This window comes from Scophthalmus maximus, chromosome 11 (assembly GCF_022379125.1).
Source record: "Scophthalmus maximus strain ysfricsl-2021 chromosome 11, ASM2237912v1, whole genome shotgun sequence".
Taxonomy (NCBI): Eukaryota; Metazoa; Chordata; class Actinopteri; order Pleuronectiformes; family Scophthalmidae; genus Scophthalmus; species Scophthalmus maximus.
The window spans coordinates 12,150,431-12,168,662 of NC_061525.1; the positions used below are offsets into that span (position 1 = coordinate 12,150,431).

At 39.9% G+C, this 18,232-nt stretch overlaps 3 protein-coding genes across 4 annotated transcripts; all 3 read left to right on the plus strand.

Moving 5' to 3' along the window:
- The first annotated feature begins 3,159 nt into the window (after window positions 1-3,159).
- On the plus strand, window positions 3,160-6,399 carry p2ry12 (purinergic receptor P2Y12). The gene is made up of 3 exons (XM_035622156.2): window positions 3,160-3,293; window positions 4,629-4,892; window positions 5,275-6,399. Exons 2-3 carry the CDS (start codon window positions 4,638-4,640, stop codon window positions 6,118-6,120), a joined length of 1,101 nt encoding a protein of 366 aa, XP_035478049.2. The 5' UTR covers window positions 3,160-3,293; window positions 4,629-4,637; the 3' UTR covers window positions 6,121-6,399.
- Window positions 6,400-7,886: 1,487 nt separating this feature from the next.
- Window positions 7,887-9,051, plus strand: LOC118298941 (P2Y purinoceptor 13-like). The gene has a single exon (XM_035622160.2). It carries the CDS (start codon window positions 7,887-7,889, stop codon window positions 8,907-8,909), a length of 1,023 nt encoding a protein of 340 aa, XP_035478053.2. The 3' UTR covers window positions 8,910-9,051.
- Window positions 9,052-13,383: 4,332 nt separating this feature from the next.
- Window positions 13,384-16,725, plus strand: LOC118298940 (P2Y purinoceptor 13). Of its 2 annotated transcripts, none has more exons than XM_035622158.2 (4): window positions 13,384-13,597; window positions 14,484-14,685; window positions 14,782-15,171; window positions 15,715-16,725. In XM_035622158.2, exons 2-4 carry the CDS (start codon window positions 14,503-14,505, stop codon window positions 16,186-16,188), a joined length of 1,047 nt encoding a protein of 348 aa, XP_035478051.1. In that variant the 5' UTR covers window positions 13,384-13,597; window positions 14,484-14,502; the 3' UTR covers window positions 16,189-16,725. The 2 variants fall into 2 exon arrangements, with proteins under 2 accessions (XP_035478051.1, XP_035478050.1); XM_035622157.2 differs by lacking the exon at window positions 13,384-13,597 and adding an exon at window positions 13,660-13,901.
- Window positions 16,726-18,232: the final 1,507 nt, after the last annotated feature.

Consider the following 18,232-nt stretch of genomic DNA (forward strand, 5'->3'; position numbering starts at 1 on the left):
TTTTATCACAAACGTGTAGTGGTGCTCTGCACCCTAATGATGCATGACAGTGAATGTGGTTTCATCCTCAATAAAAGGTAGAAACACTGCGGCTCACAGTAGTATTTTTAGTAATACCCATGACCCTCGTCACCTCCACAAGACCTGCTTTAGATTTGTCAGTTTGGATAAGCATATGGGAGGCAGACCCACTGGAATCCACACCCAACTACACACCAGCAGCAGTAGCTAAAGAAACCTTACACTGTCAAAACAAAGCGTGGCCCACACATTTCAACTGTGTGAGAGAAACTAATGTGAAAACCTGCCAAAGGAAATGTATACACATAAACATTCATAAATAGGTTAAGACAGTCACACACAAACAAGCGACAAGGACCACCCTGAATGGTTTCTCTCTCTCTCTCTCTCTCTCTCTCTCTCTCTCTCTCTCTCTCTCTCTCTCTATGTGGTTAGAGGTTATGTCTGTCTACCTGTCATGATGACAAGATGATCAACCGTCAACTGTTTGTAAAGGGCGAGGGTCACAGTTCAGCCTCATCCTGCCCTCGGATGCCTCTGCCTCTTCAGACCACAGCTGTTAAAAGTTCTGTGTCTGTTAATAGCTTTGTATTTGCCCTTAAACACTAAAGTTTCTTTTCATCACCTTTTCCAAAACCTCATTCTCACTCTTGTCATAAATGCCCCTCCAAAGCTTATGTTAAAATAACCTATTTTCCTTGAAAGGCAAAACACCATGTGCAGAGACAGGGGCGCATTGAAACAATACATCAGGCCGGGAATGTGAGGTTTTTCTCCCTCCACTCTCCAGCTTCATTATCGACACAGGCTGAAAGAACAGGGGTTATCTTGACAACAGTGGGCTTGTGGCTGGTGGTGACTCAAAGGTCAAGGTTTGACCTGTGAGGTAAGGAAAGAGTGTACCTACAGAATGGGAAAATGTGTGTGTAAGCATTTTGGATTTGGGGGGTTAGGAGGCTCAGAGGGGTTTGAATGAAATTTCAGTCAGGTCTTGCGTCACACTCTTTTTATTTCCTCTCCTCATTCCCTTCTTCCTGTCTGTCTGGAAGGGGGAGCTGGCAAGTGTTACCGTGTAGGTGAAGTGTGTAAAGAGCAGCTTTTGCCAGTGAGTTTGCAGCTGCGCTTCAATTTGATCATGCCTTTGTGTGAACGATTCATGTCAATTTAAAATGTCAATACACGAGGTACAGCTGCACGATAAAACCTTTTTGGGGGGAGTTTATTTTGGAGCTTGAGGACCAAAGTAAAAGCAGAACACATTATTTCAAAAGCAGATTGACAGACAGAATCATGTCAGACATTAGTTGAAACCACAGACATTTAACAAAGAATTGAAGCAAAAGAAAAGAAGGAAATTAGAAAAATAAAAAAGGTAAACAGAAAGACACACAGATAGACTGAAATGAAAAGCAACAAGTGTAGCTGTGTGTAGCCGTTGAGCCCTCTCCAGGAGAGTGCATGTGTGGTGCCCTGATCAGACCCAGATGTGCAGACATCACAGCTGTGGGGAAGATTATTGCATGCAAACACATGCATTTGTGTGTGTGTGTGTGTGTCGGTGTGTCGGTGTGTGTTACACATTTATTTAGGAAATGAATGCTGCTGACGATACCAATCTTGCCCCAGACACAGGAAGTTGCAGCATTGCCATGCTATCCGCTGGCACTCCAGAGAATGGGGGGCAGAAGGCCATAAGAGTCATGTGACGAGGAGAGAGGTAGAAACCAACTTGGGCAGAAATTGCTCTTCAATTCCAAAATAAATAATGATTTTTTTTATAAAGCCACTGTGAAACTTCCACTGGGGAAACGAGAACTAAAACTCCAGAGGCAGAGACATAAAAACATAGAGTATAATATTGAAACAGCAAAGCAAAGTCTTAACTAATACTACCAACAGTGCAGTGGTGCAGTAATCCCCCTGTCACAGTTGTGATACTTAATCTGTAAGATATTTTTTAAAATTTAAAATAATGAACATTTACGTAAACACCAGTGATGCAGGTTGAAAGTCCGGAGTAGGCTTAATTTATTTTAAGTGCCTTATTTAAAATAAACTAATTAAGTGTTGCTTTTTATAACAAAGTCAAATTGTGATTGATTACATTTACAAGTGCATGGTGATATGTAAAATGAATAGATTTCAGGCAACAGGGTTATGAATTAATAAATAAATGTGCATATTAATATTTTTGTCATAGTTCTACATTTGAATTAACACAAAATACATTACTTTTTGAATAGGTTTTCAAAATCCCAATGCCTTTTAAAGGGCTTTTAATCTAAATTTTGTGTTATTATATTGTATAATATGCTAATGGGCCAGCATGCAAAGACAGTGAGTTCAAAATCTGCCAAACACATTTTCCACCATGGAACCGAGGGTATTACTGCCATGTGCTTCCAAGCCTTTTAAAGAACCTGCATTGTATTGCATCAAAGGTCTAATCAGGGCACCTCATTTACACTATTTGGTGATACAATATAAATAGTTTTACATGTGCCTGTAAAATGTGAATGTGAAAGTTTTGATTACTTGAGACTGTCCAGAGTGTTTTCCTAATTCCCACCCCCCCCCCCCCCCCCCCCCCCAGGGCACATCGGGATAGGCTGCAGGAACAAGCTGGATATAGAAAATAAAGAGAGGTTTCATTTAATGACTCATCATGTGATTAATCATTTTGATCTGGATAACCCTGATTATTGATAACAATACATCAATGTTCATTATGTTAAAAATAATGCAAAAGAAGTGGAGATTACACAACAGTGGTTGCCTGAAGTGAAAGTAGAAAAGAAGGGGAAGAACATTGGCTTGTATCATATTATGGAAAAACAATGAAGAGCTGCATATTCACAGCTTCTAAATGCTTTAACAGCTGCAACTATATTGCCAGTGTTGATGATGACCATTGAATGTTTTATTTGATACTGTGGTTGTGTGTCTTTTACTATGCCCATTGGCTGTTTAAATTATGTATTGTATTTGTGTTTAATTTTGTTCTTATTAACCGCAAATTATTATCATCCAGAGGAAATTTGATAAGTGAACTAAAAGTTCCTTGTCGCTTCAAATAGATTTAGAAATGTTGCCCCCAGCCTTCCCACATGACAGGAAACAGAAAGGAGAAGGCAAAGAGAAAGTCGTGGTGTTACTTAACTACTATATGCACAGACAAGTGGTCAGTTTCAGATCACATTTTTACAGAATACAGAAAAGGGAAAACAAACTTGGACTTGGAACTTAATCTTCTCATTCAGCAAAATCAACAGGTCAGTTACAAAACATAACTTGAATCTATTACAGTAAGCTAGTATTGATGTGCAGAATACAGTGTATTCACAGATTGTGCATAGATTAAAATGTACTTTGATTTAAGGCCTACTTCAAATGCCATTTAACACAGTTTACAAATAAACAGATATATCGTAAATGCAATCCAGCAGCTGTAAAAACTACAGGGGGATGTTGTTCTTTTCAGAAGTAATTAGAACTGAAACTGAATATTATTCAGGCAGCTGTGTTGTTACAATGTTAGTCCATGCAAACTGACATGTGGCTGAGAGTTGACAGTTGCCATTTAGATTGAGGTGGAATTGTCTGTCAATTTGAGAAATGAAGAGGCGACCATACAAAAGCAGGAGACAACAACATTAAGGCACAAAAAAAGAGCCAGCGTTTATCAGAGAAGTTGGGAAAAGGTAGTTGGTTTGCCAAAATGGTGGTGTAAACCATGTATACCAAAGAACACAAACCTTATGGATGAGCAGAAAATCAAACTATAGAGGGGGAAAAATAGAACAGTTTATGGCCGCAGAATGTCACTTTGTCTGTCAAACTGATGGTGGTTCTGTTATGGCTGCCTTGGACATGGCAAGCACAAGTTTTGATGATCTCTCTTCTGATGGAAGCAACATGAAGAATGTAGAGATATACTGGAACATTCAGTGTTCTCTGATTCATGTGAAAAGCATCAAAACCCATTGGACCTTGTTTAACCGTTTAGCATAACAATGATCTTCATGCAGTCAAAGAGCATCTCAAGATGAAGAGGTTGATATCAGCACAAGTGAGCTGCATTCAACCTGCTTAAGGGCCGCAAATGGCAAGAGCCGAAGGCGGCTGCACCAAAGTTCTGGAAGCGCATTACTAGGGAAGATATAACATGTCTGCTCATGTCTAAAGTATGGGTCAAAGACTTCAGGTGGTCATTGAATGTAAAGTCTGTCCAACAAAATGTTTAATTTCTTTGAATTGATGTGCTTATGTCATATTCCTTTTGAACGCCTAAACTTTGGACACTGTATTTTATTGTAAAAAATGTGATGTCCATGTCTATTTTGATTATAAAGCAGATGTGGGTGCTATATAAATACTGTGAAAGTATCAAACAGATTCACACAACCAGTTTTCAGAATCGGTGTCTCAAAACAAGACTTGACATTTTACTCTAAATTGAACGAGCTAAAGTATAGAGCCTGAAGAACAAGTGGTCTGGACTATAAGCAGTAATGAAAAAAAGAACTCACATTTCTTGGAAAACTAATTATAGTTTCTGGGGGAGTATCAGATCCAACTTAATGGTGTTTTTCTTTTGTATTTTTTAGACAAAGCTTATGGAGAGAAACGTAACTTTCCATCAGTTCCCAGCTGGCAATCACAGCCTCACCAACTTCACGTGTTCCCGTGACAACATTTTGAAGACTGTGGTCTTTCCTGTTCTCTACGCCGTCCTGTTTCTGTTGGGGCTGTCACTCAATGGCGTCGCAGTGTGGGTGTTTTTTCGCATCCCCTCGCGATCTCACTTCATTATATACCTGAAGAATATCGTGGTCGCAGATGTCATCATGACCTTCACGTTCCCTTTCAAGGTTTGTTTACACTGGTGCCACTTGCAGTTACTTACACTTAATGGTTTATAACTAACTGATTTATTCATTGTTAATAAACCATTTCTAATGGATTAGTTAAAGTATATTCATAGGAATCTTTTGGTTGCCTGATGATGAAAAATCTCTCTTGCTGATGAATCATTGAGAGGTCATTCAGATAAGCATTTAAAATACATAGTAATGGGCATCATCATTTGCAGTTACACATGCTTATAAATCGGTATCAATCAGTATTAATTAGATACCAGCAACACTTAAGATAATCCTTTCATTGAATGAGAATAGAAAAAAAATTGGAAAAAAATGATTGAAATGGAATTTAATAAAATTGAACAATGTAGAACAATTTGTGTTTCTCCAGGTGTTATCAGACTCCAACATGGCATCCACTGGTCTGCGTGTATTTGTTTGCCGAGTTTCCTCAGTGCTCTTCTACCTGACCATGTACATCAGCATCCTGTTCTTTGGCCTCATCAGCATCGATCGCTGCAGAAAGACCCTTGAGCCCTTCAGGGGGACTAATTCAACCCGGTTAGCTCGTCGAAAGCTCCTTTCCGGGGCCATCTGGGCCATTCTGCTCATTCTCTGTCTGCCCAATGTGATCCTGACGTGTAAAACCCCAACTTCAAAATACTTCAAGTGCAGCAACCTGAAGACTGAGGCCGGGCTGTTTTGGCATGAGGTGGTGAATCACGTCTGTCAAGTTATTTTCTGGGGCAACCTGGTGACTGTGATAATATGCTACACTCTGATAACCAAAGAGCTTTACAGATCCTACTCCCGCACCAAATCCCACAGCGCCGGAGGAACTATATGTCGAGCACAGGGCGGGACGACAACTCGCGCTCCCCAAACGGCCGCAAGAAAAATGAATGCAAATGTGTTCCTGGTTCTGGCGGTATTCTTTGTGTGCTTTGTGCCGTTTCACTTTGCCCGCGTGCCGTACACTATGAGCCAGACCCGCGGGGTTCTCTTTGACTGTAGACTCAAGCTCTTCTTCTTTCAGCTGAAAGAGAGCACTCTTTTCCTCTCATCCCTGAACTCTCTTCTAGACCCGCTCATCTACTTCTTCCTCTGTAAGTCCTTCAGAACCACCCTGTTCAAGACCCTGCGGCTCCCTCCTGGTACCTGTAGCTGGCTGACAGGAAGAGGGACAGCCACGGATACAGGCAGCACCCCACTGAGAGACTCCTCCGTGTGTACATAAAGTCACAGGACATCACACACCACAAAGACTCTTGTAATGTTGTAGAGTGGTGGAGGTGTTTCACGATGATGTCCTGCTGTTGGAAATGTACCTTTGTGCCTAGAGGATGTGCTGCAGGTGAGAAACACCATGATCATGTTGTTTGAGTCGCACCGTCGGTCCTGAAGATAGAAAGGAAATGTGTATGGCACAGCAAATACAGTATTTGTGTTCACGATCAACATAAAATCACAATGTCATTCCATTAATAAATAATACACCGTAACTAACAGTAAAAAATGTTGTTGTGTGAACAGTTCTTTCTTTTTTTTTTACAGCAGGACACGTTTTTACATTAATTTCTGATTTCTATTCCAGTTAATAAAAATATGAACATCCGTGTTCATACCTATCTTGAAATATTCATTTACAAACTGAAAAATAACTCCAATGTCATGGAAAACCATTCCCCTTAAAAGGTCTGCCTGCACACAAAACCTCAAGTCTAAATAAACTCCAATGAATGTGCATGAAAGTTGGCGTGTGTGTTTGTAGTGACTGATTGTTCAGGATCATCAAAGCACACAGCAGGTTTGTGTGTCAAAATGAAACAAGCATTTAAGTTTAAAGCATGTGAAGCTAATGGTCGGAAGAGACCTGCAAAAATAAAGCAACCTTGATTTGTTATTCAAAGTCAGAAATTGCTTCACTGTAGCCTTAAAAAAAACACATGGTTTACTATGGCGAAGGACATTTGAATAGTTCTTTTTCTTCCCATGGCAGCTCACTGTTCGTGGATTTGAATCTGTCTGGTGGAAGAGGTTGACACATTTGTAATTTCTCTTGTGAAGGTGGAGTTAGGGGGATCATCATTATTGGTAAGTGGCTTAATATTATTTTTCACACATTTATTTTCCAACTCAAATAAAAGTTTATTCCCCCGGTTCATTTAGCTTCCTTGCTTCCTTGATTCATTTAGATCAGACGGATATTCGCTGTTCCTTTGGTCGTTGCAGTCACTTGTATTGCCTGTGAAATGGTTCAGCTCAACGTATATTGTTTGGCATAACATAACAATATACAGTAATTGTATCAACATGTATTTTATATCCAGATGAATTAAAAAGTGGTCAAATTGCAAAGAAGTAAATAAAGCAACCTAGATCTGATCTTAGATGTTCCTAACATGTGGTAGAAGCTATCTAGTATATTCAGCAAAATATAACATTATCCACTGTTTTTGTTTTGTACACATTATGGTGAAAACGATTGCAGCAATCGTATAACTACAGTCATTCGATGGCAAAGGTGGAAGAGTGAAGTTCGCAACCAGGATGCATTCAAATGCTTTGGTTGAACATTGAAAACCAAATTGTAGTAGCAAATGTCTTTGGGATTAATGACAAAGGCAAATCAGGTTCAACGGGGCAAGCTGGAAACATTTAGAGCAGTAGCAGTTCTCTGTCTCAAATGACAAGCAGGCAGGGGAACACTGCCCCCTTGACTTCAGACTTCACCCGTCTACTCTGACACCCCTCAGCCTTTGACGCATCTTCCTCAAAACTCAATCTTATTTCTCTCACATCGCTGAATCTTGAACAAATACATTATTTCATGCCAGTGGACCCTTGTAGCAGTTCATCAAATCTGCTTATTTAAATCCCATATTTGCTGCAACACTGTTAAGAAATACAAATGAAAAATCAATGCAAAGGATGCAATAATTGAGCGTTGTTTTGATAATAATTCTTTGAATTTTTTTTTTGCCCCCAATTCTAGCTTTCATGATGGTGGCCAACAACACATCAAATCTCTCCTCTGCGTGTGTCACTTCCAGCGATGTGACCATAGATGTGGCTGTCTCGTACCTCTTCCTCCTCCTGTTCCCCATTGCACTACTGTTCAACGGCGTGGCAGCGTGGGTGTCTTTGCGCCTTCGCTCCACCTCCACTTTCATTGTGTTTCTTAAGAACCTAGTGGCCGCTGACCTGCTCATGACTCTGACACTCCCGCCGATGGCAGCTGGCATGCTTCCTGGAGCAGCGGTTGGGTTAAAGGCGTTTGTCTGCCGTTACTCTAGTGTCATTTTCTACTGCTGTTTGTATACAAGTATTGCCTTAATGGGTCTCATCAGCCTGGATCGATTCTTCAAAATCGTCAGACCATGGGGGAAGGTGCTGGGACAAGATGTCACGTTTAGTCTTGTAATGTCCACCTTGGTTTGGGTGGTGTTGTTCGGCAGTACAGCAATCCCAACTATCATTCTGACTAACCGGGATCCTGTTAATAATACAACAGGAGATTTCTGTATGTCCCTGAAAGGCCCAGCTGGTTTGACACTTCACATCTTTGTGGTTTTATTTATGGAGACTATTTTCTGGCTTATCAGCATGCTGATTGTGTTTTGCTACATCTGCATCACCATGAAAGTCCTGCAGTCCTTCAGAAACTCTGGGAGCAACAACAGCCAAGGAAAGAAAAAGACCAAACTGCGAGTCTTCCTTATCCTCCTTGTGTATTTTGTGTGTTTTGTGCCTCTCCACATAATGCGCCTTCCTTTTACACTTTATGAACTCTTCAACATTACTGTCTGCACTGAAATGTGGGTGGTGAACGTTCACAAGGTAGTCCTGTGGGTCTCTACGACAAATGCCTGTCTGGATCCGATTCTCTACATCTATCTGTGTAGGGAGTTCAGAGACAAACTGGTTGACATGATGAAAGCTGGAGGGATCTGTGTTGGGTTGTACTCAGGTGAAAATGAGGATGTTTCCAAGGACAAAAATTCTGTGGCTAGTCGTGAAAATTAGTACTGTTAAGTAGAATTGATAAATAAGATGTTCTTATGTTCTACTGAAAGTAGTCTTCCTCTCAGCCCACTTGTCTTTGTTGTGATATAACTCAGCCTTGTCTCACATGGGGTTTTAAAGGGGCATTTAAATGAATGATGTCAGTCCCTGTTAGTATGATAGAAAAATGTACATGGGGAAGATTTTGAATATTATTTTGCCTGTGAAATGTCCCCTAAGAAAGTATCTTCTTCCGCACAAAAGGCCATAACAGTAATTGTATTAGACATAGTTTTGATCCATTATTGCAATGGCTCAATTTAATGGCACGGTTTATATTATTTGAAAGCATCTTCTCAAAACCTGTATCCAAGTGTAATAACTTCCTTGCAGAATAACAATAGCCCAAATGTGTTTCTTTCATTTGAATTCATTTCTCACATTCATGTTTTCTATGGCCTCATAAAATGATTTGATTATCTTCAATTGCTTTATAAGAAACAAACAAATATGTTCATGTATGTTTGTATGAGTGTCCTCCGCAAATTTCAACAATTAAATACTTAAATATTGTAGACTACACTGCAACAATGATTTAAACCATATACCAGATATTTTAACTGATTTCCTGTAAACTGAAATGAAACCCCATCAGTAAAATACATTTGCTTGTCAGCTGCTGGCCTTCTTTTGTTCAAGGAGACCATACGCTCCGGTGTTGCCTGTGGGACTTTTTGGTTGACTTTGACAACTGAGTCCACCTTTTGGTCAGATGATGCCACTGCAACAGTTGCTGAGTTGAGTCAACTCTTGCTATCACCGGTGCAATCAATCGTAGTGAACGATGACTGATGGGGGACCCAAGGAAGTATTTGGTCCCCATGAGTCCAAGCCTTCAGCCCATCCAAGCTCAGCTCTGCAAGGTGTTTACACTCTGAGCTCAGTGTATGACATCTGTTTGGCTTTTGGCTAAAGACCCGTAAGTTTTCCCTATTTTTGCATATGTCCTGATAGATTGCCCATCTCATCGCAGCCAAACTGTTGATTTGTTTCCTAGGAAAATCAACAGCATTTTTTTCAACACCTACCATGTTAGTGCCATTGTAACACAGGGCCATCTCACAACTGTGTTTGAGGAGAGTGAGTCAAGTCATCAACCGTAAGTTACTATCAAAATGTATCTTAATGTGGTCAGTTCACAGCCTAGTATTTGAGCTATGACAGGTTAATCTACGATGACAAAGATAGTCACTCAAATAGTTATTTTCACATTCTCCTCTGAGGAAAGAAAACACTTTATATAATTCATTATGATATTGTACATTGATTGCATTTGTTCTGTAGTGTCACAGTGAAACGATTAATGGCATTCATTTGAAGATTCGATATTAATGACTATCCATCAATATTGCCTTTCTTATTTGTAAAATTACCTGTTTACATTTTTAAGACACTTTCTAAAGGTTTTGATTTGCGTTCAAAAGAAATTTGTGAGCTTTGTATTTAGAAAGTATTACTATTTGAGTAGTAAACTATAGTAAAGTATAGTAACCAGTATTATTACTCTAGTCAATGAGTTGAATTAATAATAACAGTAAAAAAGAGCAGCTGTTAGTAAATTAATTTGAGGTAAATAGAAGTATTTGTTCAGCTTACTGATTTCTCCGTGACTTTGAGACACCATTAAAATAACACTATATGTGTTGCTACATATCCTATGTGGTGATTAGTTTTTTTGACAACACTTTAGTAGTTCTGTTTGTGTTTTAAATTCTTTCATTGTCCTCAGGTGCAGCGATGCCGTTGAATCAGACGTCTCATTATAAACCCAAGTGTGACGGTTTCATCTACAACCCACATATTGTCCCAGCCCTCCAGTTTTCGATGTTCCCCATAGCTTTGTTGTTGAATGGCGTAGCGGCCTGGGTGTGTCTGCACCTGCAGTCCACCACCACCTTTGTGGTGTACCTGAAAAATCTAGTAGCTGCTGACATTACCATGACATTGATAATCCCACTCATTGCTGCAAGTAACTTGCCGCATTTGTCACATGTATTATCTGTTACTTCGTGCCGTTATTTCAGCACCATTTTCTACAGTACACAGTATACATGCATCACTTTGTTGGGCTTCATCAGTCTGGACCGCTTCTTCAAGATCATGGCACCCCAGAACAAGTTGTTTGGTCAAAATCTGACCTTTAGCAAAGTGATATCCGCCTCAGTCTGGTTGATACTGTTTGGAGGTACAGCTTTACCAAATATAATTTTGAGTAACAAATCAGCAGCCAATTTGACAAAGACCAACACTTGCATGAAGTTGAAAGGACCGGCTGGACTTGAATTCCATCATGGGACTGTGATTTACCTGAATGTTTTCTTTTGGCTTGTCAGTGTGGTCATTGCAGTTTGCTACATTTGCATCGCACACAAAGTGATGCAGTCTTTTAAAAACTCTGGCAGCAACAACAACCAGGGAAACCAAAAGATCAGACTACGTGTTTTTCTGGTTGTCGCTGTTTTTTTTTTGTCATTCGCACCGTACCACATTGTCAGGATCCCGTACACTTTTCAGCAACTCAACTATTCTTCCCGAAGCGACTGCTCTTACTTAAAGGGCAAGTTCGCCAAACAAATCAGCCTCTGGCTTGCCACCACAAACGTCTGCATGGACCCACTCCTCTATGTCTTTCTGTGTCGAGAGTTCAAAGAGAAACTGGTGTCAATGATGAAAAATGTTTCCATCTCATCTAAAGTAGCTCCAGCAGACAAGGCAGAGGCTACTGTGCCACAGAGTAGAATCTGACAAAGGTCATGAAAATGGTACCACATTGACTGAGCTCAGATGTTACTGCATACTTTGTAGACTCAGATAATTGCTTCTTGCTTTAATTAACATTTTCACTATTTACTTACTTAACATATTCTTTTTAAACCCACGTCGACATTTGCTGTGCTGTTTTGTGTCTTGTCACTACGGCCTTAAAAAGCTTGAAAACCATAAACAGGAAGTCAAATAAGAATGGCTGAGATAAACAGTACATGAGACAAAAGGGTGATATTATTTTGCAGTTTTTATATCAACAAAACATGGTTTTACAGTAGCTCTTAAGGTTCAAGTTCAAGTATGAGTTGTCTCATACTTGAATGAGACTGAATTCTTATTAGGTTTGTTGTAAAAGTAGAATGAGTCATGTCTTTATTGAAATTCTCCAGATGTGCGATCTGTCTATCTACTCATGTCAACAATTTGTGGCATGCCAATCAGGGTTTGACATTGAGGGTTTACTGCAAAGATTAAAAGATGTGTGCAAAAAGTTCCAAATCAGTTTAACTGTATAGAACTGTATTTTCGTGCATTGATTTGTCTTTTTTTTGGTCACAAATATTTTAAGATGTAAAACAGATTAAGTTTTGTTGTAAATCCTCTGACTGTAGTAAAAAAAATACAAAACCAACACCAAATGAAGGCCTACATTTAGAACAAGGGTGGGGAATCTATTAGTTGTTTGTCCATTTCTCTTGGAAAGAACACATTGGGCATCTTGACAGTTGCCATGATGCTTGTCATCGATGACATATATGAGCTGTGTTTTGTTCACTCTGACCAAGACCTGACACTTTTTCAGCCAGTGACCAGCCTGAAGTACATGTTATTCGCCTAAATTTAAATACATTTATTTGTACTGTTGTAAGATTGTAAGATTTTCTTAGCTTTTTTTTTTTTTTGTATTTCTTAACAATCCCTCAGATTGGAGGCTGGAGGTATCAGCTCATAGCTTTCTAGGTGTGTATATATAGGTGGGGTTATTTTTCCAAACAAATGGACAGACCCTTTGGTTTAACTTCCGGTATAATGTGATGAAAACTGAAACTAAAAAGAGTTTGTTTGAGTTTTTTTTTTTGTGATTATTAGTTAGAATGTACAGTCAATGTGGGTCCTGCTTAACTCTTGCCATCACAAAGTAAGTTACTGTTGCATCACATGCAACAACAGCAAAACAAAGTGCTTCCCCATCTGTCATAATTCTTGGACTAGATATCACACAGGAAATCATGTTGTGTCGTTCTCAGAGGGCACTATTTTTATCAAGCAAGAACAAGAGGGAATACAACTGGAAGAAAAATAAAATATGTGTGGAACTTAATACTGTTCTTGTATGTGACAGATAAGATGTCATCACAACAATACAGATTCCATGTACTATTAACAGTAAATATAATAATATCAAATTAACCTCTGGCACAAACTTGCCTCCTTTGTTGGGGAAAAGTTTGCATTTACTATAAAAGAGCTGAAGGTAAAAACATTTCATGAGAAGTGGAACAATACATGGTACACACTATGCCTTTCTCGCCCACTAAAACCACAGCTGTACTTTAGGTTTTTTTTGAGATTGGGTCTCATGATGAGACCAGATATAGGTGGTAAATGAGCTGCAGGGTGGAGGGAGGAGCTGCGGGGTGCAGAAGGTCTGTACATGTGCGTCGAGAAATGGGTCCATGACTTTAGTGTCCGCCTGTCAACAGCCACTGAGACTGACGCGAGCTAGCGGAGGCAGGAGGACTGGCACGGAGCAGAACAAGGATCTCAGCATACAATTGCAACAGGAAGCGAGGAAGGAAAGGCTCTTTCACCCGGAGGAAGACTGGCAAAGTCTTTGGGATTGTGACAAGACAGCCACACAGTAGCTCCAGAGACCACCCATTGTAAGAGCATCAAACACACACACACACACACACACACACACACACACACACACACACTTAAAGAGGGGAGGAGAGAGAGAAATACTGAGAGACAGAAACCTCTATAGTTCAGAAGTAGTGTCTCTTAATTGATCAAAGAGAAGAAGGGCTTTCTTTTGTTTCATTATTCCTCCTGTGGGTGAGAAAAAGGAACAAGAGTTAATTCACTTCTTCTTTTTTGGGGGAAATAGTGTAGTTTCTCATAGCTTTAGTCAGTTTTCTTCACATTCCCCACAGTTACAGACAATAAGGACTCAACACGGAGGTAAGACTCAATTATTGGCTTCTTCTCGATAAAATACTAGTCTGAGCTGGGTACAAAGAGAGAATTTGTGTAACAATAGCTGTAACAGACCTAATTAATATCTGAGCTGTTAAGGTTTACACTATGAAGGCAGCACACCAGATAGATATACTATAAGACAAGAGGAGAAATCAGAGTAGTTAGTTGCATTCTGACTGTTGAACTAAATTGATGGTCTATCAACTATAAGCCGGCTGCGACAAAGGTCGATTCAATGACGACCTCTTGTCTAAATATTGTTAAATGTAGCATCTACGTCTTATGTAATGTTTGTACTGAAAATGCTCTTGAAGATCACATAAACTTTTGAATTGTGCATGACCATTCGGACTAAATTCAGTGGAAAACATCTTGTGTGACCCTGATTTAGTCCTTTTGAGTAATTTCTGGGTGATTCAGAAAATCATTACAGCAGACACAATGTTATAATCTTTATATATATACTTTACGTAAAGCATGTTCTGAGAACAGCATAGTAACACTGTTCCTTCTTCTTTAGATGACATCTCTCTTATCTCTTCTGTCTCTCTTATCCCTCTAAAGGCCCACCAGGGATTGAAAGATGAACAGCACCCTGTCCAACACCTCCATCAAGTGTGTCCGGGATACCAGCATTACAGCTGTGGTTTTCCCTTGTCTCTACAGCCTCCTCTTTATAGTTGCCCTGATACTGAACTCCCTGGCTGCATGGATCTTCTTCAGGATCCCCAGCACATCAACATTTGTGGTTTTTCTAAAAAATGTGGTAAGACATGAGGTGTTACATTTAATTTCAATTTTGCTGTGATTGTAAAGCAAGGAGATCAGAAAAACAAACAAACATGTGTTCCTTCAACAACAGGTCGTAGCCGACTTGCTGATGACCTTGACCATCCCTCTTAGAGTCTTAAGTGATGCAGGTGTGGGTTCCTGGCATCTGCGTGCCTTCCACTGCCGATACTCTGCGGTTCTCTACTACATCACGATGTACATCAGCATCCTTTTGCTGGGTCTGATCAGCCTGGACCGCTACCTGAAAATAGTAAGGCCCTTTGGGAAGGGTTCCCTGCAGCGGGTCCGTGTTGGTCAGGTGCTGAGTGCAGCTGTCTGGGTAGTGATGTTATCTCTTGCACTACCCAACGTTATTCTAAGCGACCAGCCACCCCGGGTGACCGGAGGCAAGCTGAAGTGCACCTCCATGAAGAGTAAAGCCGGCCTGATGTGGCATGAAGGGTTCAACTACTTCTGCCAGGTAACTATTACGTGACTGCTAATTGCCAATAATCTTGCCAGAGTGAGATGAGAGGATCAGTACCATTTTCATGTCTGTACAATGAATATGCAGTATGAATTACTGGACAAAAGCAGAAACAACCTGGTTTTATGCAAAGGCCTACCATCATCCACCAGCGTAAAAAGATTTTATAGTGAATTACGTGATTGACTATTTCCTGGCCAGTTAGTTTTAACGCTTTGATTTATACATGGAGTGAGCAAACAAAATACAGTTTAACATGTTAATTAGTGAACTTCAGTTGTGGTATCTGGATTTTGTTTGGACAGAGACAAGCTATCTATTTCTCACCTATACTAGTTTAGGTTAGTATAGGCTAACCTAAGCTATAGCTCCATTCTACTGTACAGACATGAGAGTTGTCTCAATCTTCACATCACAGATTTACGTTGGACTATTCTCTACACAATTATTAAAACTGACCTTTGAATTACTGCAAGATATGAAAATAAACTGTGGGAAAAGCTGTGACCTTAATGATTCGTTGTTGTATATTTGCAGGTGATTTTTTGGGGCACTCTGGCCCTGATGGTGGTTTGCTACACATTCATCAGCAAGAAGGTTTATGAGTCATACAAAGCCTCAAAGAGCAGATGCCAGGCAGCTAGTCGCAGAACCAAGGCAAAAGTATTTGTAGTGGTGGGGGTGTTTTTCATCTGCTTTGCCCCCTTCCACTTCGTTCGCGTCCCCTACACTCTGACCCAAACCCGGAGCGTGGTGAGTCACTGCCAAGTTCAGAACGCCATCTACGTTGCCAAGGAAACCACCTTGTGGCTATCGGCCACTAATGTTTGTCTGGATCCACTCATTTACGTGTTCCTGTGTAAGGTGTTCAGGAAAAGACTGACAGCTACACTCTGTCGTAAGCCACTCCACAAAGGTACCATGGAATCGCTCACAGGAACATCCACTCAGCTGGAAATGTCACAATTGGCAACCAATAACAAACCGTCAAGTAAAGGGACGCCACAGTAAGACAATGGACAGTCAACAATGGGACAGAATTGTAATACCAAGGCAAGATGGGGCACTGCCAGAAAGAATGTGTATTGAGCATTTTATCTATAACCAAGGGTGTAAAAATATAGAATCAAAGCAAGGTGACAAAAATCTGATAAACTGGACAACGCTGTGTGAGTACAGAAAAAAAGTCTGAAAGTTCAAGTTCCATGACATGTTTTTGATGCTGTCCCAACCGAGCATTTCTCGCCTTTGTTTGCAAAGTCATCCAACACATTTCCTTAATTGTGCTTATCGTCATGTTCAACTTCCTTCTCTTTAATCTTTCTCAAACTGCACTTTCCCCTCACACAACTTTGGCTGAAGGGGGAACATCTTGACAGCATATATTCTCCAATGAGTACACAGCAAGCAAAATGTGACCATGCACTGAATGATAGCAAAATGTGTATGGAGCAAAAGACTGCAATAGGCTTTGTTTATAGCTGTAGGCCTAACTTCTGTGCAATATATATTTACCAATAATAATAAATATTTTCCATGCTACAATTACATGGTGTTCAGGCTCTGTGCTGGAAATCTTAATATGCATAATAACTGAACTCATAGTAGCCATACTAATGAGACATTTTTTTGTAGGCCATCACAAATATCCTGCATTACAATATTTACATATACATTTACATGTTTGAAATTAGATTGAGAGGGTAGAAAATGAGTCTCAAACATGTGGTGAAATGTTATTTTTGTCCAGACAGGAAAACAAAATAAAGTATGCATGCAGAGCCAAGCAGAAAAAAAAATAAAAAGACAGCCCATGAGAGTGTAGGGGGGAAAAACGTTAACCCATTTCCTCTAGCACAGTACGGTTGACATACTGCGTGGTTCAACAGGCTATAGCAAATATAAAATATACCAAATTTGTGTGATTCTTAAAATGTGGAGCTTGCTGAGGAATATATTTGTGGTTATTTCCTTATACTTCTGACTAGAAGCTTGAAATAAGTTTACTTACCTTCCTAGTACCACCAGTGATGATCAGTATCTGAGGCACATTTTATCATTTTTTTAGGCCAACGGGAAGCTCTTTGCTCTGCAGGAAATGAGATGCTTGATAACACTGAATGTTAACCAAATCTGACAACGCAGAGCAAGGCTGCAAAAGCCTTTGACAATATTGTAGAAGTCTGATTAATTTTTGAACTGAACAAGAGGAGACAAAATGCATAGAACTGGAATAAATTGACTTTTTACAACACTGCAAAATCTGAAAATGGGTTTCAGGGCATTCACTAACTGGTCCTGCAGGATTAATGTCACCTCCCACCTGATTTACAATCACGTCTGCATGTGGGTCTGATTAATGTAATAATGAAATATGATCTTCCTCCATCCCACCCACTGTCAGCTACAACAGAGGCTGATATTTGGGCAGGAAATTAATGAGCTACAGAGCAGTTGGAGCGGTGACTCCAGCCAGGGGAGGGACCGTTCGTCACACTCAGATTAAATCCTCTGACAGATGACCCTGCAGTAGTGAATTATGAGAAATTCTAAATGACATTCATGTAAATTAAATAAACCCAGGAGATAGCATTGCCTAGCAGTATGCACAGACACAAGGCACAGAAAAGAGCCAGATAAATAAGGGGCAGGTAGAGGTAGGGGCTGACAGTTTCATGTAACGGCATACATGTGGAGGAACACGGTGGTACAGCTTACATGTCAGAGAAACCTGTCAGGTCTATATGTCATTGATGCCAATCAGCAGAGGTTTATGAATTGAGAGATGGCTTTGGGGCAGCTTATTAGAGCTTTAGCCTTAAGCTGTAGGTAGAAAAAAGTTATTTTGACACATGGTTTAAGTTTTTTCAAATTTTCACTGAATTAAACAAGAATAACCATGTTGCAGTTTACATCCATGCCTGTCCCAACTCATATTATATATATGTAGTAGATATGTAGAAGACCTTGAAGGCATTTAATGAAATATATTAGGTGTTTTATTATTTAGCGAAATTTAAGTTATCAATAGACGGACATGTATGATTCCAATGTA